This window comes from Ascaphus truei, chromosome 11 (assembly GCF_040206685.1).
Source record: "Ascaphus truei isolate aAscTru1 chromosome 11, aAscTru1.hap1, whole genome shotgun sequence".
NCBI classification, from domain to species: domain Eukaryota; kingdom Metazoa; phylum Chordata; class Amphibia; order Anura; family Ascaphidae; genus Ascaphus; species Ascaphus truei.
Window position 1 is genome coordinate 37,318,496 of NC_134493.1, and position 26,375 is coordinate 37,344,870.

Below are 26,375 nucleotides of genomic sequence, written 5' to 3' on the forward strand. Positions count from 1 at the left end.
GCACACGTGTCCTCTTTTGCCTGGAATATACACCCATCAAGGTTGAAACATGTCTGTGAGTGGTCTGTACTTGCTTTGCTAGTCCCCTGCTGTGTTTAAAAACTGTGTGAACGGTTGATGCATCAGCTTAAATGGGCTCCATGGAAATGGATATTCCAGGCAAAAGGTGACACATTCTGTGCTCATTTGCATGTCATTTCCCAGAATCCCTTGATGCAGTGGAAGCACTGTATGCAAGGTGATAAAGGTGAAAGGCAGGGCTGCAGACCTGTCTAAGACATGTGACTGTGCTCTCAAGTGATATTCTTTATTGGCTATATCTTAATATATAAAATCGAATGGTTAGTGAGGTTAGTGCTATCTGCGGTGAATCTGATTGGTCCTCAGCCTCTGGCCAATCAGATTGTTGTGTGTGACGTCACCCAACTGCCACTCTCTTCCCCCTCGGCTCGCGCCACACACACACGCACACGCACACACACACACACACACACACACACACACACACACACACACACACACACACACACACACCTTTCTCCGGCGCTCATCTCTCCTTCCCTCCCCTCATCTCTCCCCTCCCGGCGCTCATCTCTCCCCTCCCGGATCTCTCCCCCCCCCTTCCTCCCTCGTGGCGCCAGTAGAGGTCCGCCGCTCATCTCTCCCCTCCCGGCGCTCATCTCTCCCCTCCCGGATCTCTCCCCCCCCTTCCTCCCTCGCGGCGCCAGTAGAGGTCCGGCGCTCATCTCTCCCTCCCTCCCGGCGCTCATCTCTCCCCTCCCGGCGCTCATCTCTCCCCGTCCTCCGCTCACGTCTCCCTCCCTCCGCTCACGTCTCCCCCCTCCGCTCACCTCTCCCGGCGCTCCGCTCATCTCCATCCCCGGCGGGGGAACAGGCAGCGGACCCCCTTCCTCCCTCGCGGCGCCTAAGATGGCGGCGCGCCCGGAAGGACCCCCTTCTTCCCTCGCGGCGCCGAGTGAGAAGATGGCGACGGCCGGAAGTAGAGGTAGGTGTCGCGTGTGTGTCGCTCTAGGTAACGTGTGTGTGTGTGTGTGTGTGTGTGTCACTGTGTGTGTGTGTGACACTGTGTGTGTGTGTGTGACACTGTGTGTGTGTGTGTGTGACACTGTGTGTGTGTGACACTGTGTGTGTGTGTGTGACACTGTGTGTGTGTGTTGCCCCCCCTGCCTTTCACGCCCCCCCCCTGCCTTTCACGCCCCCCCTGCCTTTCACGCCCCCCCCCCTGCCTTTCACGCCCCCCCCTGCCTTTCACGCCCCCCCCTGCCTTTCACGCCCCCCCTGCCTTTCATGCCCCCCCGCCTTTCACACCCTCCCCCCTCTACTTTTCTACTTGTTCTGCCCTAAAATATCTATGTTTTTGGTGCCTGAGGCACAGAGTGGTAAAGTGACTCAACGAAGTCACAAGGAGCTGACACCAGGATTTGAGCCAGGTTCCCCTGATTCACACTCGGTGTCCTTGTATTCAGAGTCAGCACCTTCACTCACTGCGCTGCTCCTTCACTCACTGCGCTGCTCCTTCACTCACTGAGCTGCTCCTTCACTCACTGAGCTGCTCCTTCACTCACTGAGCTGCTCCTTCAATTGACTCCTGGGCTTTATTTTAAAGTTCTATAATAATCTAACAGTGGTTGGAATAACTGGTCTGGCTGGGGACAGATGGTAACAATCCTGCTGTTCCTTGGTACCTACAGGGGGTTACAGATGCAGGCAGTTTCATTGATATTTAGTATAACTGGTCTCATACACTCCAATGGAGTCTCACTTATTAAAAAAAAAAAAAGTGCTTTACCATATTTTGGCCCAGAACCCCTATATCTCACCGATTTCTGTCCTTGTTGATTGACATCTGGAGATCACTGTACTGGCGCACAGCGTCCACTTGAACGCACACGAAAAGCATGCATGTGACATTATTCAAGGGTTACACAAACCTGCCAACAGTGGGCTCACTTTTCATTCAGATCTTACTCTATGACACCCAACATGCGAAGAGCCCAGCAAATGTGGATACAAAATCATCACTGGATATTTCTTCCTCCGTTGGGCTGGAGGCATTTGCAGGTCTGGTGAATGTGTGATGGACATGGCAGGTCTACTTGTCTCTTGCTGCCCAATCTGCTGTTTCCCCTTTTGTATCGAACCCTTCTTGATTCTGTTATTGACTGCACTCAACCATTGCGTATGTGTGTGCATAGCAAAACGTATATATTAGTGAGTTCTCAGCATGTGTGTATGCATGTGTAATGATACAGAGCTCGTGAGAATAAAAAGTATTCCTAGAAAAAATAAAAGCAATAGATACATATATATGAAAGTAAAGTTCTGATACTCACAGGAAAAAAAGACAAGAAAACAGCACACAACGCTCATAGTGTAGTATTATTAATTATATATATTGTGTAGAAAAGAGTAATAAATCTGCGTACATCAGATCAAATGATAAAAGCATATCATGTTACAAAACATGAGCTAACACGTGTAGATAGAAGCGTGGGATGTCTCAGGCACCTTCAGGTAACAGCCGGGAAGATATCACCCTCCTGCAGGTAAATAGCACCTCATATGGTTTTGCAGGAGTTCCTCTTATTAAGAATATTAGTCCCGTTCACCATGTCCTGAATAGCAGAGCAGAGTGTGGTTAAAAGTCCCTTAAGGCCCTTCCGTGGTAATGCCGAACGGATCCCCTCACTTCTGTTCCGACCAGCAGACACAGCTCCTTCACATCAGAGCGGAGAGGGATCCTGGTAACGCAGTATACACACAGCTGCTTTGGAGCATGAATCAGGGAGCCCCACAGCTGGGGTCGTGCGCCGATGGTACTGGCACTGGAAGATGACGTCACTGTGCGTGCGTCACTAAGTGACGATCGATACTAGGAAATGATTCCTTACCCAGCACACAGTGCATTGGCATATGTTAGGGCTCCTGTGGTCAAAGTAAAGTAAAATACAATGCTTAAAATCCTACGCGTTTCGTAGCTAACATGCTACTTCCTCAGGGATGTTAGCTACGAAACGCGTAGGATTTTAAGAATTGTATTTTACATTACTTTGACCTCTGGAGCCCTAACATATGCCAATGCACTGTGTGCTGGGTAAGGAATCATGTCCTAGTATCGATCGTCACTTAGTGACGTCATCTTCCAGTGCCAGTACCATTGGCGCACGACCCGAGCTGTGGGGCTCCCTGATTCATTCTCCAAAGCAGCCGTGTGTATACTGCGTTACCAGGATCTCTGTCTCCGCTCTGATGTGAAGGAGCTGTGTCTCACTTGGTTAGAACAGAAGTGAGGGGATCTGTTCGGCATTACCACGGAAGTGCTTTAAAGGACTTTTAACCCCACTGTGCTCCACTGTTCAAGACACGGTGACTGGACTGATATTCTCACTAAGGGGAACTCCTGAAAAACCATATGAAGTGCTATTTACCTGCAGGATGATGATATCTTCCCGGCTGTTACCTGAATGTGTCTGAGACATCCCACGCTTCTATCTACACGTGGGCCCGCTGTGTGGTACATATATATAGACAATACCGTTCTGTGGCTAACTAAATGCTTTTATTTGTGCGAGCTTTTGAGATACACTGATCTCTTCTTCCGGTGATGTTACAATGAATAAATCAAGCAAGGTTTAACTTAAAAACAGTGCATCCTGGAATGTTACCTGTGATTGAAACCTATCCCTCCCCCCGTGCTGTATGCGATTTTACGACTTGAGGTGTTAAATAGTCCCTGAATGTTGGTGATGTAAGAGTGTGTATGTGTATGTGTGTGTATGTGTGTAAATATAAATGTATACAGCGTTTTACACGAGGTGTGTGTGGAGTGGGAGTGTATACCAATGGTAGGTGTAGAAATGTAAGAGGTGTAGCATTACTATTAGTGTGTGTAGATACTATGTGGTCTCTATTGGTATATAGGGATTGAATTACATAGTGTACAGTATTAGTAGGTGTAAGAGACGTGTGTGCATGCATATAGCGTAGTATGCATAGACATGGCCTTTAGCACTCATAGGAAGAGAGTTCTCTTGTTTCAGAGTAGTGACTCATGAAGCTGCGGTCTCGGTTTAGGCCACCGCTAAGTATCCCAAACAGTTGCATAAATTTGTATTCATGCAACCGTCTCTCTTTCGGGGTTCTAAGATTACCTTTGAGTATGGTCACCTTCATATCATTCATCCTATGGCCAGAGTCAGAGAAATGTTCACAGACAGGACTGTCTCTCGTTCCGCGTGTGATGCTGTGGCGATGCAGATTCATTCTCTTGTTTAGCCCCTGTCCCGTCTCACCTATGTAGTAGCAGCCCCCTGGGCATTTCATGCACATGATGAGGTACACGACATTGCTGGAGAAACATGTGAACCTTCCTCTGATTTTGTACTCCAGATTCCTGTGTGTGTGTGTGTGTATATATATATATGCAATGTATTGCAGCGTATATATATAGCCCAACCAATTGAAAATGAGACCTAAACAGCATTACCATTAGCATTGGTTGCTTAATATTTTAGACTCCTCTGCAATTAGGCACATGCCAGCACCTTTTTCAAACAGCATTGTAACCAATGTATTTATGTGCAGAGCAGTGTCTGGTTATTGTGTAGATTTCTGTAGAGCAAGGTAATCAAAAGAGTTCAACTGGAAGCTGAACATAGCACAGCTCAGAACAGCCGAATCCAAATATAGATTTAAAAAAAAAAAATACTTTTTTGTTGCTGTTGTTGTTGTTGTAAGAGGCAAATGATGCATTTATCTTCCTCGGTGGAGAGAAGATCTGCTTCCCGTTTGAACATCTCTTAATGAGTTCCTGCTATTACTGTGTTCTCAGGATCTTGGCTGCCTTGCAGTATTGGCTGCGGGAAGCAGAAGATACTGAATACTTGTCAGAGTAGATTTCCTTTCTAATCCCAGCAGCTGTAGATCAGAAGCGCGTTTATCCACCCCAGTGAGAGGTAGCTTTATCTGAAGAGGGGAGCACGGGGCCAAATGGAGATTATGGGTACAAATAATGTTAGAAATGTGAAACCTGCCCGACGGGCCTCACCTGAGTTATATTTGAAGTCGCTCTCTGCACCGTGCGATCATTGTTGTCTCAGTTTATTCCAAACTGGGTGTTGTCCTGGAAGACCCCACATTTTGCAGCCAATTCAATTTTTGTTCATGGGCGTAGGAAGAAAGAATATTAATGTAAACACCTAATGGAGGGGGTGGCCAACTCCAGTCCTCAAGGGCCACCACCAACAGGTCAGAGTTTCAGGATATCCCTGCTTCAGCACAGGTGGCTCAATCAATTGAGCCACCTGTGCTGAAGTAGGGATATCCTGAAAACCTGGCCTTGAGGACTGCAGGTGGCCACCCCTGACCTAATGCCTCAGATAATCCCTCCTTTATTGCTTGATGAAATATTAACCTCAATAATAACGAACAGCTTCAGTGCAGAAAACAGTTAATTATCACGGGGGGCTGTGTCTCCCAAAGTCTCACCTTTGCTACACAGCCCAACGCTCCGTGACACACCCACCGCGGGACAGGATTTGTTGCTGTTGACTTTGATGGAATCCACCTCTTAGGTTTCCTGTTTCTACAAAAAAATACAGAGAATCAAATAGCTCAGAGCAATTAAAAAAGGACTTGGAAATAAAATCTCTTCCAGCTGAGCTGGGGGCTCGGGTGATGAGTGCGGGAGAGATCTCATGGGTAAGCACATGAGATAAACAGCTGGCACACAGAGAGAAAACACAGATGCAGCGCTGAGTCTGTGTGTTCACAGCCATTCTGCTCGGGAGACAAAAGGACCCGCACAGCTTTTATGCACAAACAAAGCATCAAAATAAAACAATCCGGATAATAAATACAAATCACAGTATTGTTATCGTGCACAATGCCATATTTCCAGCTGATCGTTATCAAATGTTAACATTTTCACCGCTGGAAATGCCGCAACATGTTGGTAAAGCTGTTGGGTTGGTTTAGCAACGAGGGGAAGATGGATGAGTGTGAGTAAAGTGAGTAAAGACACCGTGAAGCAGGGTGATCCTGGTTCGATTCCCGGTGTCAGCTCCTTGGGACCTTTGGGCAAGTGACTTTATCTCCCTGTGTCTCTTGCACCAATAACATAGATTGTAAGCTCCTCTGGCGACTGTGGCTGTAACGATCCTCCGTGCTGCGTACCCTGCGCACTATACTGTAATTGTGGCACGCTTTGAGTTCCCCTGGGAAAGAAGCGCTATATGAAATAAAGTTATTATTAAAGAGTCAGCAATCTTGCCCCTCTGGGGGGAGATGGTAGTGAGCCAGCTTCTGTCTCCTGTAACAAGGACTTCCAATGTGAGGCGTGGAATGGAAATCCCTCGCTGTAACTTGAAAATTGGGAGTATGTAATTAACTTTAAAAGGCGTGCTACCTGAGGATTCAAAAACGTTTGCAAGGAAAAAGAGGGGGTCCTCTTACTGTGGTGCACGCCCCAATTAATGTATAAGTGATAAAATACACTAAGTATTTTCCCTATGAAGTTGATGCTAATGATATAAGTTTAAAGAGCATTTTGGGGAGGTTTTACATTGATGGGGTTGCATTTAAACACTCCAGATTATTAGGTACTGGTGTCGTTATACACTAAAATAGCTACAGTGATATACTATATATCCACCTAGCACCCAGGTTTCCCTACAGTGCATTACAGATTTGATACTTTGTACCTTCCAGGATAAGATTTCCTTTAGGCTCTGTCCCTGCTGGCGCTGAGCTTGGCGCAGTTACATGCATATATATATATGCACGTTCCCGCTCACGCGATGCGCGCACGCAAATACGTGGGCACACACGCTCGGCGCTTTAATAAACACATTTTTTAAAACTTTTCCGCTTGCTCGATAGCCCGCAATGCGCCCCCCCCTCCTCCTCCCTGTGCGCGCGCCCGCAAGTTGCAGGACACCCGGCGAGCGCGCTCAGCGCCAGCGGGGACAAAGCCTAATGCACATGGCTAATTTAGCCTCTAAGGGCCTCATGCAGAGAGCAGCGCTATTAACAATCTCGCCATTTTCCGGCGAAAATCGCGGTAAAAACAGCCGAAAATGGCGAGGTAGGAAAAAAGCGCCATTTTTTTTTTCTAATTGAAAATCTCGCCGCGCAGCTGGCGAGAAACTACATCTCGCCAGTCTGAAAAATATCCAAATTCAGAAAGGCGCCCTCGCCATCTAGCGGCTGTTCTTGGCGCGATTTTCGTCAATTTTCTCCGCCAACTAAAGTTGGCAAGAAGCAGGAGCTCGCCAGCTATAGGGAAAAAAAAAAATGCGCGAATTTTCTTTTCTCCCTTTCAGCTGCGCGCATCTCCTCATTTACAATTCTCCACATGCAGTAATGCTAAAAATAGCGGATTTCGCCCATTTCTGCATATGGAGAATACAACTCTCCATTAAAGCTACTTTTTCTTAAACTCTCCAATTTATTCTAGCGCTGCTCTCTGCATAGGCCCCCAAGTCTCAGCCCTCACATCATTTTTATATCACTTTTGCTCACTGCAGTCATTTTAAACACTTACGTCACTAAGTTTCTTCTTCTTTTTGTTATTAAAGTTGTGTGTTTGTCTAGGAGCATTTCACTTAATAGCAACACAATATCATTGCAAGTGCTTCCTATTAATCAGCTGTCAGTCTACCCTGATCCTTACACCTAATTACCATCACAGCGGCAGCCAGCTACTCATCCTAAACTAGTTGGGATTTGCCTGTTTATATCCTCTTCATAGCTGGCATTATTGAAGCTAGCACCATTAACGTTTAGATTTTATATTTACTGAATACAGCAGTTCTCTAACCACATTGGTAATAGGTATCACACCTTTTACAACATGGTTTAAGCAAGTTACTCTAAATAGGAGTACATACAAGCATGCTGTGGCCAATTGTGCTCAGTAATTCATCACTTATACATTAACTGGGGAGTGTACCCCAGTAAGAGCACCCCCCTTTTTTCTCCTCTCTTCTTGCCAATGAGTTCCAATCCTGTCTTCTATCCCTCCATAGTGTTTGTTTGTTTGTTTGTGTGTGTGTGTGTGTGTGTGTGTGTGTGTGTGTGTGTGTGTGTGTGTGTGTGTGTGTGTGTGTGTGTGTTACTACAAGACCCAACCAATGGGACAAAACCCAATTTGCTGCAGAAAAACTGGGGTCCAGGTCACCAAAACATGTCCAGAGTGTACATGCATTTATATTAGGATGGAACATGCAAACACCCAGAATGGGCTTCCCTATTTAATAATCACACTGTAAGCCAGTTTGGGCTTTTCCTTTCTTCCATTGCAGGTTAAGGACTTGGACTGGAAGGACCTCTTTTCATAATCTGAGAACAAGGCAGACCATTATTTTAGAAAGAGATCTTAAAGAATATTTAGGGAAGCAAAGTTACCCCATTTAAAAAAAAAAAAAACATTTTTATTGCCATCCTTCCAATTAATAATTGTTTGGGAAAATGCAAGACACACTCTTATAGATATACAAAACTTTTCTTTCTAATGCTTATTGGAACTAATAAAAAAAAGCTTTGAGGGCCATATCTACTAAAAGATGTTAAGGCTTAAGGTACATTAGGGGCCATTCATTTGAATGGATCCTATAGGGCCTTACAACCTAAGCATCACTTGGTAAATGTGTCCCTTAATCTCCCAGGACTATTTAGTATCACTTATACATGGGGGGAAATGACACCTTAAAACTAGTCGACGCTTACATATTTGCAAGAAGAAATCTCTGTGTGGCACCATAAACTGAAGCCATTATCACAGACCGCATTAAAATATCTGTTTACATTTTATGTCAATAAAACCTTTGTGTTTGAACATTGAGTAGGGATGCTAGTCATCAATATATCTTGCCAACCTATTAATTACCATATTGTATTTCCGACCCTTGAAAAATGACTCTTCACATCAAATAGGCTGTATGTTCCTGTGAAATCATTGGTTCCTGGATGTTATTTAATTGAGACCTAAAAGAAGTAGACAAGCTTGAGAAATATAAACAAAGGACAAAGCCACATTGTGTTTATATGCAGACTCATCACTGAGCAGAACTAGAGGCAAATACGCCCAATGGGAACTTATTAGGCTTAAAAGGGGGCGGCAGGAGGGGGGGTGGCGGGGGGCACTCCTGCAGTTTAAGATCTTCGCTTTGTGATGAAAAGAAGCATAAAGACCTAAAACAGCCCTACAAAACCAGCACTGAATCATACATTCATACAGATGACTCGAGGTGAATTTGGCGAGAAGTCACAAATCTTACAGAAGGACACCAGCATCGGGAAATCTGTTTTTAATTTCTTGGAGAGACCAAAAATCATTATCAGTCCAAGAGAGTGACATGTTTTGGAAATTCAAAATACTAATGTCATTAATTTATGTATACTGTATAGTAGAAGTACATATATAAAAAAAGAATATTGGCGCAAACCCTGAAGTTACTATCCTTAAATCATGTTAGCCTGCGTGTCGTGTTGGACCAGAATAGTTGATTGTGGCACAATAGGGTCTGAGAAGCTGCAGACTCTGGTCTGATAATGGCATTTAATGAAGTCAATGCTCGAGGAGAAGAATACATCTGTCAGACCAGGTGGCATTTGGATGGGTGTGTAGAAAGCCAGCAGTGAGTCAATATATTGGCAACATGGTCTTCCCAACATGGTCTTCCCAACTAGGAGTGGCATGGAGTGAGGATTTGGTGTTAAGCAGCATCGGTCCTCTTGTTCCCTGCAGCTGCCTCCCTTATACCAACATATTTGTCTATGTGGACTGCAGAACAGTTGTCTTGCAAGGGCACACAAGTCCAATAAAGTCCTCTTGTTACTAGTAATACCTTTGACCTATGGAAACATGTTCTTTCCAGCAAACACTTTGCTGGACCCAGCAGTGTCCTCTGAGAAAGTTAGAATGAAAGTCACAACTTGTTGGAAAGCAGTCGAAATTATATGGAAGAAGCACTGCATCCCTGAACAGGGAACCACTTCCTAAGCTTAACGGAGGCTCTGAAACTATTGTTATGCTGTGTTTTTGTGTGTGTGCAGTAATGAGAAGGTTGCAGTGTCCAATAACAACACCAACATATCCACCCAGGCAGGTTCGGTGTACAAAATAACTTCCTTTTAAAGAGATCAATAACCTACACCAGCGGTGCTCAATTCCAGTCCTCAAGGCCCCCCCCCACCACCTCCACCCAACAGGTCAGGTTTTCAGGATATCCCAGCTTCAGCACAGGTGACTCAATCAGTTCCTGCTTCAGCATAGGTGGCTAAATCAGAGGCTCAGACTGAGCCTCTGAGTCACCTGTGCTGAAGCTGGAATATCCTGAAAACCTGACCTGTTGGGGGGGTGCTTTTGGACTGGAGTCGAGCACCCCTTGAGAAGGTATTGGTAATAGCGGAAGCACACAGGAGACTTTGGTTGAGTTAAATTAACTTCTGCTGTATTAAGGCATCAGAGCAGGTATATACATATAGTAACATTTCAGGACTATCAAGTTCTTTCTTCAGACTATACACCTTCATAGACCTATGGTCTGAAGAAAGGACTGGATAGTCCTGAAACGTTACTATATGTATATACCTGCTCTGATGCCTTAATACAGCAGACTTTAATTTAACTCAGCCAAAGTCTCCTGTGTGCTTCCTCTATTACCGATACCTCCTCATGTCCACGTGGATCCAGTTTTGAGACGCCGGGATCAACAGAGGGTGAGCACCAAGGAGGAAAATATTGTTTTTTCTTTAAAGCCGAACGGTGTGCCATTTCTTTTCACTCCCACTTTTCCAGTTGAGCACCCCTGACCTACACTATCTCTGCCCCTACACCCTTTATTCAGGAAGTACTACGTGAGCTGCAGATCATTTAGTGTGCACAGTGATATCCTCGTAGCATGAACAACCCCTTGATTTCCCGTGGGTCACTCTGCTTCGTTGAGTTTTTGATTCTCATTCCTGTTAGGTCCTTATTTTTTTAATTAGGGGCATATCCGTCAACCAAGGGAAGTGTGGAATTGGGTGAGACCTTCCGAAACATTTTTAGCAAAAAACATTATTCTATGCTTGCATGTTACCTGTAATCACTGATCTGCAACACAATAAGGCACTGGCGAGTTGGGGTACTATCAAGTCATGTCATCTAGAGGGGTCTTTCAATGACTTATAGTGGGAACCTGCCGATTTGCTACAACCTTGTAACTATCTGAATGATGAGCAGCCGTAATACGGTAGTCTGGCAGAAAATGGGATTCTTTGCAGGTTAGAGTGTTTTTTTTTATTGGGCCATAAGAAACTACCTACAGATTGTGTACATGGGGGTGAGAGCCCATGCACACAACATCCAAGGCTGCGCTTATAGTGCCGGCGACTGCGACGTCGCGGCAAAACAAATGCACTGCCGCCGTCGCGTGCGCTTATAGTAAGCGTGGCGGAGCGACGGCTTGGTCGCGATTGCCGGAAGTCATCTCTATTTGATTTTTCCAGCGACCGCAGCCCGACGTCGCGTCGCCGGCACTATAAGCGCAGCCTAAGCAGTGTCACTCTTATCTTGGTACAGTAAACCGATAAGCAGATGCACACAGAGAAGTGTTATACTAAAAATACAGAATAACCATGTTTGGTTTTTCAATGTTTGAGCATTATGATTGTATTTTTTGTGCACTCCTTTGTTATTAGTTTTGTATCTTCTATCGGACTTCAGGTGCCACCATTCTTTCCCCTTAATAGTTACGGCGTTTTGGAAGCACTGCCCATTGAATTTCACAACAAGCCAAAGAACGGAAATAATGTAACTGATACTTTGCAGTTGCCTAAATCGTAATCATATTGTTCTGACAAACTCTCCTCTGATTACCCACATGGATCTAACGCTACGTAACGTCTCTGCCTGAGCTCGGGAGGGGATCTACGTCGTATCCTTTTTCTCAAACACCATAACTACTTGTAGGTAGGCTAGGCAGAGGGACCAGCATGATTTTCACACTGATACACGATAACATAATATTCCCTGTTCAATATGTTGCGAAACTGGCTAATTCATACTTGGGGAGATTTAAGTTGCATTCATTTTAATAGGGTATTTAATGAAGATGAAGACTGCTTCATAATATATTGAATATGAGGCAAAAATTGTGAGAGTGATCTAGAGGCCCAAATGGAAGAGATAAAGGCAGGGAAAGCCAACTCCAGTCCTCAAGAGCAGCCAACAGGTCAGGTGTTCAGGATATCCCTGCTTCAGCACAGGTGGCTCAGTCTTCGACTGAGCCTCTGATTGAGCCACCTGTGCTGACGCAGGGACTGATTGAGCCACCTGTGCTGAGGCAGGGATAGCCCGAAAACTTGACCTGTTGGTAGCTCTTGAGTTCTGGAGTTGGCTACCCCAGGATTAAGGACTTCAGGAGGTAGCCATGTGGCTCAGGAGCTAAAAGGAAGAACTCAGCCAGTCATGAAGGACTTTTTCCTCTAATAGATAATTGGCAAATGTTTGACTTGGGTTTTGTGTTTACAGTTCTATGAATACAGAGGAAGGTAAAGACAGGATGCTCCTCTCACCTAATTATAAAGAAAGGTTGACCCTTTTTGTAACCTAATATACTACATGTATGTTAGGCTACGGTGCTCACTGTGGCATGTGTGCCTGGCGGCGCGCGCACAGATTACAGCCGCGATCTGCCGTCGGTAGGGGAGCGATGGGATGCGTAGGGGTGCGTGACCATGAGGGGGGGTGCATCAATGACGGAGCCTATCTGCCCTTTCATTGGCTGCCCGCCGAGCACGTGACCGCGTCACGGCATGGGAAGACAAAATTCTTGTCTTCCCTGCCGCCAGACCGCCATCATGTGAGGGAAGCGCACATACAAGGAGCTACTGGGGCCTGCCTGACTAGAGGCGAGTGTCCGGTATGCGGCGAGCACGCTGTAGCGCTCGCCGCAGTGACCACTGGGGTCCCGGCCTAACAGTCCTAGGTCTGCTGCTTCCTTTCTATGGAGAATCAGGTGCAAGGAAATATGTTGGGAGACGGGAAACCAGAATTAGCCAAGTTTAACTTGGAAACACGATTTCCCGTTTACGCTTTTATGTAGCGCAGCTCCATCTTGCAACTCAGACACCCAACTTCAGCACTGTCTGTCTTGTACATCAACAATGTAAATCTGTACTGACTGTCAATCTCGTACAGTAGCTGGGTGACATGTTAAGCCACCTTTTCTGGAGAAGTCTTTCCATTATCTATTAGAATTGTCAAGTTAACCAATCGGAATGCTCCATTCTGCAGACCTCACAAGCCCTCGCCACACAAACAGGTGTCGTGCGCATGACTCGTTTGCCTGGAGCTCTCTGATTGGCTCACGCAGTTTTCATGGTTACCCTGTACCCGTCACCCCCGCAACTGTCAAAACAGCACTTTAGAATTCTCACACAGATTGCGTGGGGTGTTCACCTTACATTTCAATTTTGAGTACACACACCTTGTCTTTCAGTTTTGTTTAAGGTTTAGGAGGGACGGATTTAGGATGAATGGGAAGGCTTGTGGCACAAACAGTTGCATGGCGTAATAAAACACTTATTCTCGGAGTTACCCTCTTTTTTAGGAGGTTTGCCGCTGCTGATCTTACTTATTCTGACTCTACATCAGGGGTGGCCAACTTTAGTCCTCAACGGCCACCAACAGGCCAGGTATTAGGGAGATCCTTGCTTCAGCACAGGTGGCTCAGTCATTGACTGAGCCACCTGTGCTGAAGGAGGGATGTCCCTAATACCTGGCCTATTGGTCGACCTTGATGAGTGGCGTTGGCCACCCTGGCCCTACATAATGCCTCTTATTATTATTATTGGTATTGCGCTAACATATTCCATGGTGCAGTACAATGTGGGAGGGAGGAGAATAACATTGGATGACACGAGTACATATATGCGAAGACAATAGGAAGGCGGGCCCCCCTTTATATTTCACCCATGGCAGATCGCTATGAAGTGGGTTTCATGCTTCTCTGACGCTAAAAGGTTTCATCAAGTTAACTTTGAATTCTGTGCATTCCTGGTTTCAGGATAGTGTAATTATTCCCGGTTTCAGGATAGTGTAATTATTCCTGGTTTCAGGATAGTGTAATTATTCCTGGTTTCAGGATAGTGTAATTATTCCCGGTTTCAGGATAGTGTAATTATTCCTGGTTTCAGGATAGTGTAATTATTCCCGGTTTCAGGATAGTGTAATTATTCCCGGTTTCAGGATAGTGTAATTATTCCCGGTTTCAGGATAGTGTAATTATTCCCGGTTTCAGGATAGTGTAATTATTCCCGGTTTCAGGATAGTGTAATTATTCCTGGTTTCAGGATAGTGTAATTATTCCCGGTTTCAGGATAGTGTAATTATTCCTGGTTTCAGGATAGTGTAATTATTCCTGCTTGGCCACCTGAAGCAAAATCAGCAGGACAGAATCCTATTCTTGTCATCCTATTTCCTCAGCAGTACAACAAGACCTACAAACCCCAGAGTGATTGCAAAAACAAACATATATGGGGCATCCTAATAGTGACACTGCTGTTCTTCTCTGAATGAGTATGCGACATTGCTTCCGTAGCTTTCTCACTGAGATCTACAGTTCCATTGTATTTCATGGTAGGGCTGTAGAGCTTTGCTATCTCATCACTTTCAAGACAGACCTGTAAAGCTTCAATCCACTATCTATTTGCATCCTAGAAACAGCAGCACAGAATGGCCTTGTTTAATCCCTTCTCCCATCTAAAGCCTATTCTTTGTATTTCACAGCAGTGCTAACATGTAACATGACCGGTGTTCACGCAGGAATCTTCATTGCTGACATTTCATACAGGAAATGACAGACAGTTTGTGGGGACCCTTTTGTTCCTGTTCTCCCTGGTTTGTTGTTGTACTGGAAGGCAAGGTGTGGGAAGGAAAGCATCTCTATGATGATTGTGAGATCCTCCCCATGGGTCCCCTCTCTTGTCATCCTTCCTGGCCACTTCCTTGCTCTTCCACAGGTGGGAAGCAGCCTTCAGACAGGTGTGGTGCGCCTATTGGATGGATTGTTGTGTAGCGACTCCTTATAGTCCTTCGGGATAGAGTTGTGGACCTGCAGAAAGTTGTGCTCCCTCTCGGAGTTCAACAGGGAGCCCACAGTCACCTTTGTAGGGTCGCGGGAGGTCAGCGTGTATAGAGAGATGTCGCTGGTGGGGATGGGGTTGAAGCCCTTGCCAACAGGAGAAGGGTCCCTGGAGCGAGGCTCGGTGGAGCGGGAGCTGGAGCGCCTACGGAAGCGGTAACGGTAGCTGGGGATGCGGGAGAAGGCAGATTTCTTGAAGAAGTCGGACTGGGTTTTGGCTCGGATTTGCCGGTGCTTCTCGATGAACATGTGCACGGCTAGGACTCCAACCATCTCAGCAATGATGAAAGACAGAGCCCCGAAATAAAAGGACCAGCCGTATGAATAGTTGCTCTTCTTGGAATCACTCTGCCCTGGGTCACCAGCATTGGCCGAGATGTAGACGATAATTCCAATAATGTTGCTCAACCCTGGAAAAGAACAAGGGGTGTTCAGGTCGAAAATGAAAAAAAGAGGCATGGCTTTTTAGTTCTAAGGATGCCATATAGATCAAGATAAACCCAGGTAGAGAATTTGGAACAAGAGGGTTCCTTTACTAAAGTCTGCAAAACTGGGGGAAATCCAGTGCAAAAAATACCATCATATTTATCAAGAATAAGGAATCCTATTGAAACAATGGCATTTTTCCATTTGATAATTGTTGTGTACGTCATGTGTACTGTATTATTTTGGCCCCAGTTTTTACGGAATTGAAACATTATCTAAATGACCCTACATGAATGACAATTTAGGAATAGATGATCCCCTGAGAGCAATTGAAAGCTTATGTTGTAAATGCTACATATTTTGCATACTAATCTAGCTCACCCACATTTTAGTTTCTGGGAAATATTTTTGATTTTGCATTACTGTAAAAGGTTAACAAGCAACACACAGAACCTCAGCAAGCTCTTTTTGGGAACCCCTGAGCCCCCACAAAATACATATGTAAAGAAGTGTCAAAAAGGAGCGCTATTGAGCATGGCAAATGTATAGAACAAGCGACACAAGTTACTGCCGATTACTGTAAAAGGCTGACATTGGCCAAGATCCATCAGGTCAGGGAACGTCATCTGACGTTAGCTAAAACAGAAATGGGTGTTATTTACTCAGCGTTAACACCTTATTCTAATAATGGTGTTATCTTCCAAACGTTAACATCTTGGCATTACCTCCATCCCGACACTGATGCTCTCTGTTCCTCTCCCGCAAAAACCCTATTGTGGGTGTCTGGGTGGGCGTAACATCCCGTGTAGGTATGACTTAAATAACATGTTATTTCCTGGCGTTAACCTTAACTACACTTAGCAAATTGGGGTAGAGTATCTTTTTAGCCTCATTAAGGTTTCGTTAACATTTTTTTTTGTTTGCCTTCCTCTTGATCAAAATACTGTAAATACAAATATAGGATAAATAAAGTATCTGTCGTCTAAATGTAGCATGGGTTGTAGTTGATGGACGTGTCTTTTTTCAACGTCATCTACTATGTAACCACTATATAACCAGTTTTAACAAGCCGGCAAACATAACGCTACTATTGTACTGTTGTAGCAGGAGTAAATCCTGGTTAACATTGTGTTATTTCGCTTTAGTAAATACTATGTTATAATTAACATTTAACTTAGGTTTAGTTTACACGTAATAATGCACATATTTCAACATTTTTTAAAGTTTTTTTTTTAAGAGGTCAGAACTATTATTAATTTGCCTGGCCAAGAAACACTGTCAATTGTATGAAACGTTGCAGAAAAATGAATACATTTAATTTAATAGCTCCAGGAGCGACCATTGGTCTTATCAGAGGTGATAAAATGGTTTGTACAAACCATCATGAAACAAGTTACCAACATTTCAGACCCCTCCCAAAGGATGGACCCGGGGGGGCCTTAAACATTGGGGTTTTGCTTCACAATGAACATACAAAATGTATTTTGGTGCTTTATAATGTGTGTGTGTATTCTTGATTGGAAACAATCACATACATGCAGATAGCAGATATACTCATGGTTTCTCTTAGCTGTACTATTGAAAACTGTAAGAACCGGAACCGAGTGAAAATCTCCCGATAACAGAGAGTTAAGTGGAGAAATCTGGAGACACTGATAGATCCCCCTCACAGTGTCCATGTTTGGTACTAACCTGCTGAGACGAAGAAGATTCCCGCGCTGAGGATGACATTGTGCTTGTGCTTGTAAAACTCGCTGGCAGCAACACAGAGACCCCCAAAGAACAGGAGACCCACACTCAGGATGGGGAAGATACTGGAAGCACGAACAGCACCTGGATCCGGAAGATTAAAGGTTTATTTAAAGATCGCGCACAGAACAATACCTCTGTGCGTTAGGTGCGCATTCCTTTCTCACAGTGGGGTTCTGTCCCTACTCTGCAACTAGTGTTGGGGACAAGACCACAGGTCACCCAAGCATTATGTCCCTGGTTGGTTTTTATCTAGAATGGCATCTAGAACAACGCCAGTACTTAAGAATCACCAACTGGTCAGGTTTTAAGGATATGCAGTCGTTGACTGAGCCACTGATTGATCCACCTGTGCTGAAGCAGATATATCCTTAAATCATGACCTGTTGGTAGTCCGTGAGGACTGGAGTTGGCCATCCCTGATCTAGAACCACACACCCTGGGTAATAAACAAAGGCTCAGCATCATTACAGAGCCACACACTTGCTTTGAGGGTTGTAATTTGTCTTGGCGTGGTTAAGTCACGTTAAAATATATTTGAAACAGACCTGATCTTTCATGTGAAAAGTACAGATAGAAATGTAATTCAGTGTTCTCTATGTGTTACCTGTGAATGTGAACTAATTTAAAACAAAATGCAATTGGCATTTACAAACATGCAATAGTATAACAATGCACACTATTTGTTTTACAATAAAATTATCACTGTACTGTATACTGTACCCTGGAAGGGGGGTTAATTACTTTCCCAGACTGGGATTTTGGCACTGACATTATATTAAATATATATATATATATATATATATATATATATATATATATATATATATATATATATATATATATACATATATAATTATAATATGCATTATATGTATATATGATGTACATTTGATGCAGACTTCCAATAATTATTTATATGCATTGCTCTGTTTTTTTTTTTTTTTTAGCAGGGCTGCGGTATATGGGAGAATCCCAAAGGTGCAAGCTGGGGCAGAGACGCATAATGTGACACATCTCATTATAATCTGTGCACCATGTAACTCCCCCCCAACTCCTCCTACTGACTCTCCCCAAGGTGCAAGCTGGGGCAGAGATGCAGAATGTGATACATCTCATTATAATCTGTGCACCATGTAACTCCCCCAACTCCTCCTACTGACTCTCCCCAAGATGCAAGCTGGGGCAGAGACGCAGAATGTGACACATCTCATTATAATCTGTGGCCCATGTAACTCCCCCCCCCCAACCCCTCCTACTGACTCTCCCCAAGGTGCAAGCTGGGGCAGAGATGCAGAATGTGATACATCTCATTATAATCTGTGCACCATGTAACTCCCCCCCAACTTCTCCTACTCTCTCCAAGGTACAAACTGGGGCAGAGATGCAGAATGTGACACATCTCATTATAATCTGTGCCCCATGTAACTCCCCCCAACTCCTCCTACTGACTCTCCCCAAGGTGCAAGCTGGGGCAGAGATGCAGAATGTGATACATCTCATTATAATCTGTGCACCATGTAACTCCTCCCAACTCCCCCTACTGACTCTCCCCAAGGTGCAAGCTGGGGCAGAGATGCAGAATGTGATGCATCTCATTATAATCTGTGCACCATGTAACTCCCCCCAACTCCTCCTACTGACACTCCCCAAGATGCAAACTGGGGTAGAGATGCAGAATGTGACACATCTCATTATAATCTGTGCACCATGTAACTCCCCCCCCCCCCCCCACTCCTCCTACTGACTCACCTCAGCGTGCAAACTGGGACAGACGGAACAAAATTGGAGCAAAATACTTTGATGCATACAGGCAGGAAAAACGTTTTCCATCAAAATTGCCACGATACATAGACCCCAATGTATCAAGTTTGTCTTCCTGACACTAATTCCATGCCCTTGATACATTGTGACGTTGCATATAACTATTAGCACTTTAGTAAAAGTAACGAGATTGTTTTTTTTTGCACTAGTTTTGCAGCAGGTTACTTATCAAAATCGTCAGTCTGCAAAAATGGTGTAAATATAGTATTATATTTATGAAAGGAGAGGTATCTTTTTGAAAGCAATAGGATTTGTTTTACTTGAATAATTAGGTGCAGTTATTCTGTACCAGTCTTGCCCCAGCTGTACCCCGGGGATTTTGCTAACACCTGTCATTGTTGGATCCCTTTGATGAATGTTTTATAGCGGTTGTGAGAGCTGCCTGTGATCCTTATTCTGTTACATTGAGCAATCCTGTGTCTGCTGCTATAAGCGTCTCTGATGCGGGAGAACAGCTTTTAACTTTTCCAGGGTAGACAAAGACGAGGAGAAAAAAAATAATAATGAACCGTCTGCCTCCCACCGAATGAGAAACTGTCCAGCCTGCCCCAGAAACGCCACGGGCTCCCGGGTTGCAACAAGCTATCTGTGTATCTTTATTTACACAGCATCCCAGCAAGCATCTCATCCCTACCACTCCGCTCGCTCGGGGCGCCTCTCTGCAGCGCACAGGATTGGCTCTGGACTGCCAAGTAGCTTTGGCTCAAATGTGACTGATTATTAACTGTAGAGTGCCTGACATTGCATTGTCGTTTGGTGCTTAGTCTTAGAAAGAAAGGCGGTATTTCTATAGCCAATGCTAATGATGGCCCCGTTTTGTCAACTAACAAAGAGACCCCGTTTCTGCTGGTTTTACCCTGTATTGCTAAACTTTGCAGGCCTCTATGGCAGTAAAGGGGTTAAAAGGTGCCCTTTTAAAGGTCATTTTCTTTAAAAAAAAACCCTATGCTGCCAAAAGGGCACATTGCACAGCTGTGGAGTCAGATAAATGCTTTGTGCACCAGCTTTAGAAATATAAATGTATTTACTGCAGGCCTGTCTGTGCATCGCAGAACTCTGGTTTCGCAGAAACATCTGTGGTTAACAATGAGCGTCACGTTAAAAAAAAAAAAACCTTGGTTATCAAGTCGCTTACATTCGACATTAATCTAAATGCAAACGCCCGTTCTGGCTTCTCTGATTACAGAGGCTCTAGAGCAGGAGTGGGCAACTCCAGTCCTCAAGGGCAACTAATAGGTCAGGTCTTCAGAATATCCCTGCTTCAGCACAGGTGGCTCAATCAGCGGCTCAGTCTTCGACTGAGCCGCTGATTGAGCCACCTGTGCTGAAGCAGGGATATCCTGAAGACCTGACCTGCAGTTGGCCCTTCAGGACTGGAGTTGCCCACTCCTGCTCTAGAGCAGCAGGTTGTAAAGAACAGACGGTATGGCCGGCAGTGGTCGAGTCCTTACGCAGCAAATACTCCGCCGTGTCCTGCTCATAATCGGCATCCTCGGGGAAATGGTCAATTTTCTTGCACACCCCTCGAAAGGCTCCTGCGGGAGAGAGATAACCGTGATAGACACAAGCCGTGACAGCGCCACACAGCACGGGGGCTCAAAGCTCCTCAGAGACGGCGGGTCCTGCAACGCGCTGACACACACATATACCCGAGAGGAGTAATCCTCTACCTCACCCTCCCCTGCTGAGAATTGCCTTTCCTGCCAGAGAGGCCTGCGATGCATTTCAGCGCAATGAAAGGGTTAACACAACATTTTCACTCGGACATTTTAAACACCCGTCTTCTTCTTCTTTAAAAGAAAAGGACTTGTTAGTTTAGGACAGGGTTTTTAAGGATATCCCTGCTTCAGCACAGGTGGCTCATTCAGTCCCTGCTTCAGCACAGGTGGCTCATTCAGTCACTGCTTCAACACAGGTGGCTCAATCAGTCTTTGCTTCAGCACACAGAGGCTCAATCCGTCTTTGCTTCAGCACAGGGGAGCTCAATCAGTGGCTCAGTCTTTGAGCCTCCTGGGCTGAATCAGGGATATCATGAAGACCTTACCTGTTGGTAGCTCTTGAGGACAGGAGTTGGCCACCCCTGGTTTAGGAAGTCCCCCGATCTTGAAACAATATTATTTACTGAAACTGTTTTTTTTTTTAATTCATTAACATAATTTTCACAATCATTTTACTCTGTTGTGGATCAAAAGTGTCTTGTAATGATTTGTACAGTGAAGTTTATCCAAAATAATAATAATAATAATAATAATAATAATAATATAACCATTGTCTTTCCTGTGATTGTTGCACATTTAGCTTGAGGGCTGAAGCAAGAGAAACTCCGTGTTATGGCGGATTTAACCCCTTGTGTGACTATGCGGCTTTCATCTCACTTTAGGCAGTCATAATTTTGACATTTTATTTTACAATTTGCCTTGTCACTCACTGGTTCACGGAGAGATATTAGTATAAACCACACAACTGTTTCACGGAGAGATATTAGTATAAAAACACACAACTGTTTCACGGAGAGATATTAGTATAAACCACACAACTGTTTCACGGAGAGATATTAGTATAAAAACACACAACTGAAAATAAATACGGACAAGTCTGAGGCGCTCAACATTTCTCTCCCAGACCCTACATGGAAACTCCTACAAACCAACTTCAAGTATAAGTGGAATAACTCCCACATTAAATACCTAGGTATAAAAATAGCAAGCTCACACAGCTCGCTATATCAAGCTAACTACCCCCCCCCTCTTCCGCCAGATCAAGAGAGACCTGGAGACTTGGCATGCCCATCAGATCTCTTGGTTTGGAAGAATTGTGTCAACTAAAACGAATGTCCTTCCCTGATTACTTTACTAGTTTCAAACCCTCCCAGTCCCAGTCCCGCTAGTAGAACTGCGGAATATGCAGGCTCATATCCTCCGTTTTATATGGAGGCAGCGTAGACCAAGGGTGCCGAGATCGGTGCTGTTGGCTTCGAGGACGAGAGGGGGTTTGGGGGCCCCGGATGTGGTCAGATATTACCAGGTGGCCTAGCTGAGCCAGGCAGTAGTTTTGGAACAACCCCCCGACCTCCAATTGCTGGTTGGAGATAGAAACACACCACGCGGCCCCCACCCCCCTCTCAGCCTTACTATGGTCTGAGGCTCACAAAGAAAGGAGGCCCCTGAGATTTGAGCTTGGGGCGATGAGGTGCACGTGGTCTACTTGGACTAAAACTAAAGGGAAACATGGCCTGGCTTCATCCACCTCACAACTCACCCCCATCTTCGGGAACCCGGACTTCCCACCCGGGTGCTCCCGTACCCAATTTGGTCAATTCCAGGGCCTAAATGTCAGAGTGGTTGCGGATCTCCTGGAAAGCGATGAGGTCCTGTCCTTCCAAGAACTTAAAAATAAGTTCTCCTCCCCAGACCTCCCCATCTTCAAATACCTTCAGATAAGGCACTTCCTGAGAGCCCAATCCCCTAACCTTAAATTCCCAGCATGCACTAGATTCGAGACCCTCTGCCTAAAGGGGGAATACCAGAGAGGTTTAATTTCCGAAGTTTATAGGACATTAGAGGCATCCCCCCCCCCCCCCCCTCACACTCATATATGCAAAAATGGAGCGCTGATCTAAACATCCCAATCGACCTGGAAGACGGGGAGGATATCTGGGAAGCTGCCACCAAAACATCAATTTGCTCAATCACGAAGGAAAATATTTATAAAATCTTATTCCAGTGGTACCTGACCCCGAGTAGACTGAGCCAGATCTTCCCAGGCACCACAGACGTGTGCTGGAGGGGATGTGGTCAAAGGGGGGACATGCCCCATATTTGGTGGGCATGCCCGGAGATCCAGAGGTTCTGGACCAGGATCCAGAGTCTCTTGACTGAAACTTTAGGATTGGAGGTCCCCCTGGACCCCCTGACGTACGTGCTGGGGAGACCAATTGAAGACCTCCCCGCCCCTACAGCTAGACTTACCTCGGCGATCCTTACGGCCGCCAGATGCTGTATCGCCGCGGCCTGGAAACAAGTAAAGGCCCCTTCCAGGAGAACAGTAATTAAAAGAATAGACGGGGTCATGAACATGGAGAGACTGACAGCCATGCTGAAGCAGAGAATGCCTCAATTCTATAGAACCTGGGAGCCCTGGCCAGGCTCTGGGGCTCCAACACTGTTGCCCGAGGGCCGGAGTGCCCTACCCGCCACAATCCCTTCCCCCTCCCCCCCTCTTCTTCCCCATGTCGTTCCCAACTATCCACCCGTCCCTCGTCGTCCCCTTTCTTTTCACTACTGAAAGTAGGAAAAAAATGGTTTATTGTGTGTCTCAGAGTACTTCACTGTCATATGCCTGTGATCCAAAATGATTTGTTATGCTGTGAATGTCATCTTATTATCCACATGTATGTACTTTGCAAGACGCCAATAAAGGAAAAAATTTAAAAAAAAACACACACAACTGGTTTACGGAGAGATATTAGTCTAAAAACACACAACTGGTTCACAGAGAGATATTAGTCTAAAAACACACAACTGGTTCATGCAGAGATATTAGTATAAAAACACACAACTGGTTCACAGAGAGATACTAGTCTAAAAACACACAACTGGTTCTCGGAGAGATATTAGTCTAAAAACACACAACTGGTTCATGGAGAGATATTAGTATAAAAACACACAACTGGTTCACGGAGAGATATTAGTCTAAAAACACACAACTGGTTCACGGAGAGATATTAGTCTAAAAACACACAACTGGTTCATGGAGAGATATTAGTATAAAAACACACAACTGGTTCACAGAGAGATATTAGTAGAAAAACACACAACTGGTTCACGGAGAGATATTAGTATAAACCACACAACTGTTTCACGGAGAGATATTAGTATAAAAACACACAACTGGTTCACGGAGAGATATTAGTATAAAAACACACAACTGGTTCACGGAGAGATATTAGTATAAAAACACACAACTGGTTCACGGAGAGATATTAGTATAAAAACACACAACTGTTTCACGGAGAGATATTAGTATAAAAACACAACTGGTTCACGGAGAGATATTAGTCTAAAAACACACAACTGGTTCACGGAGAGATATTAGTATAAAACCACACAACTGTTTCACGGAGAGATATTATTATAAAAACACACAACTGTTTCACAGAGAGATATTAGTATAAAAACACACAACTGGTTCACGGGGAGATATTAGTACAAACCAAAGTCTCCGAATGTCTCCCCGCTATATCAACCTGGATGTCCCTCCGCCGACTCAAACGGAACATGTCCAAGACGCTTCTCATACTTCCTCCCATACCTGGCCCTACTACCCCCTTCTACATTACTGTTGGCAGCACTAACACACACCCAGTATCACAAGCGCGCTGCCTAGGGGTCACACTCGACTCCTCTCTCACATTTTCCGCTCACATTCATAATGTAGCTAAAACCTGTCGTTTTTACATCTGTAACATTACAAAAATACGCCCTTTCGTCTCTCCCTATACTGCTGAAACTCTAAGGGCTGTTATATAGTGCGTCCGCGTGCTGCACCGTGCGCGCGCACGGCAGTTATAGACAGCTGTGGTTAGTCAGCCCTTATATACAAGGGCCGCGCACGTGCACGGCAGGGAGCGGGGAGCCGACAGACAGCAGGGAAGAGAAGGAAAAGAATCTTTTCGCGCCGCTACCGGCGCTGAATGTATGTGTGTGTATGTGTGTATACATGAGTATGTGTGTATGTATATGTGTATGTGTGTATGTGTGTGTACATGTGTATGTGTGTGTGTGTATGTGTGTATACATGTGTATGTGTGTATACATGTGTATGTGTGTATGTATATGTGTATGTGTGTATACATATGTAGGTATGTGTGTATGTGTGTATACATGTGTGTGTGTATGTGTGTATACATGTGTATGTGTGTATACATGTGTATGTGTGTATGTGTGTATACATGTGTATGTATGTGTATGTGTGTATGTGTTTATGTGTGTATACATGTGTATGTGTGTATGTGTGTATACATGTGTATGTGTGTATGTGTGTATGTGTGTATACATGTGTATGTGTGTATGTGTTTATGTGTGTATACATGTGTATGTGTGTACGTATTTGTGTATAAATATTTTATTTTTACCAGTTTTTTTTAATACATAATAAATCACACACACACACACACACACACACACACACACACACACACACACACACACACACACACACACACACACACACACACACACACACACACACACACACACACACACACACACACACACACACACACACAAAAAGCATGCGGCACGTGCATGCGCCTTCGCACAGGCACGCGCGCACGGCCGCACACACTATATGTGGTGCCTGGCGGCGCTCGTTCCCGGCATCACAGCGATCTGATGGACTCCGGGCAACTCGTGATGGGGAGGCATGGCTGGGGCGCGGCCATGATGTCACGCAGCTGGTTCTCCCTCATTGGCTGAACCGCCGCCATGACGTGGCCAACACTCGGCTGCCGCACCAAAAGACAAAAATCTTGTCTTTTGGCAAAGGCGAATGCGCATCGTGCTTTGTGCCCGCACACACACACGGCAACTGGGGCCTGCCCCCGTAGAGGGCTATGCCATGTGTGCGGCGTGCACGCCACCGCGTGCGCAGCCGTGGCCACCGGGGATGAAGCCTAACACAGGCCCTCATTCTCTCCCGCCTTACCTATTGTAACCTGCTGTCCGGCCTTCCTGCCTCTCACCTGTCTCCCCTACAATCTATCCTAAATGCTGCTGCCAGAATCACTCTACTCTTTCCTAGATCTGTCTCCGTGTCTCCCCTCCTGAAATCACTCTCCTGGCTTCCCATCAAATCCCGTATCTTGCATTCCATTCTTCTCCTCACTTTTAAAGCTTTACACTCTTCTGCCCCTCCTTACATCTCTTCCCTAATTTCTCACTATGCACCATCCTGACTCTTGTGTTTTGCGCAAGGATGTCTTCTGTCTCCCCCTTTTGTATCTAAAGCCCTCTCCCGCCTTAAACCTTTCACACTCCCTGCCCCACACCCCTGGAATTCCCTTCCCCTCAATATCCGACCAGCACCCTCTCTATCCACCTTTAAGACCTAGATCTAAAAACCCACCTCTTTAACACAGCATACGGGTAGCTCTGCTGGCTGGTACCATACATCTCACATGCACGGACCATGGCCGCTTGCAGACGCTCTTACCGCCCTCCTGCT

General features: G+C 45.2%; 1 protein-coding gene across 1 annotated transcript in view; it reads right to left on the reverse strand.

Moving 5' to 3' along the window:
- Nucleotides 1-10,622: 10,622 nt before the first annotated feature.
- The window catches only part of CACNG3 (calcium voltage-gated channel auxiliary subunit gamma 3), a 47,392-nt gene continuing 31,639 nt past the window's right edge, over nt 10,623-26,375 (reverse strand). The window contains exons 2-4 of the mRNA XM_075565671.1: nt 20,603-20,686; nt 17,271-17,411; nt 10,623-15,562 (exon numbers count right to left, since the gene is read on the reverse strand). Coding sequence (XP_075421786.1) covers nt 15,045-15,562; nt 17,271-17,411; nt 20,603-20,686 — 743 coding nt within the window. The 3' untranslated portion in view covers nt 10,623-15,044. The remainder of the gene's footprint in view (nt 15,563-17,270; nt 17,412-20,602; nt 20,687-26,375) is intronic.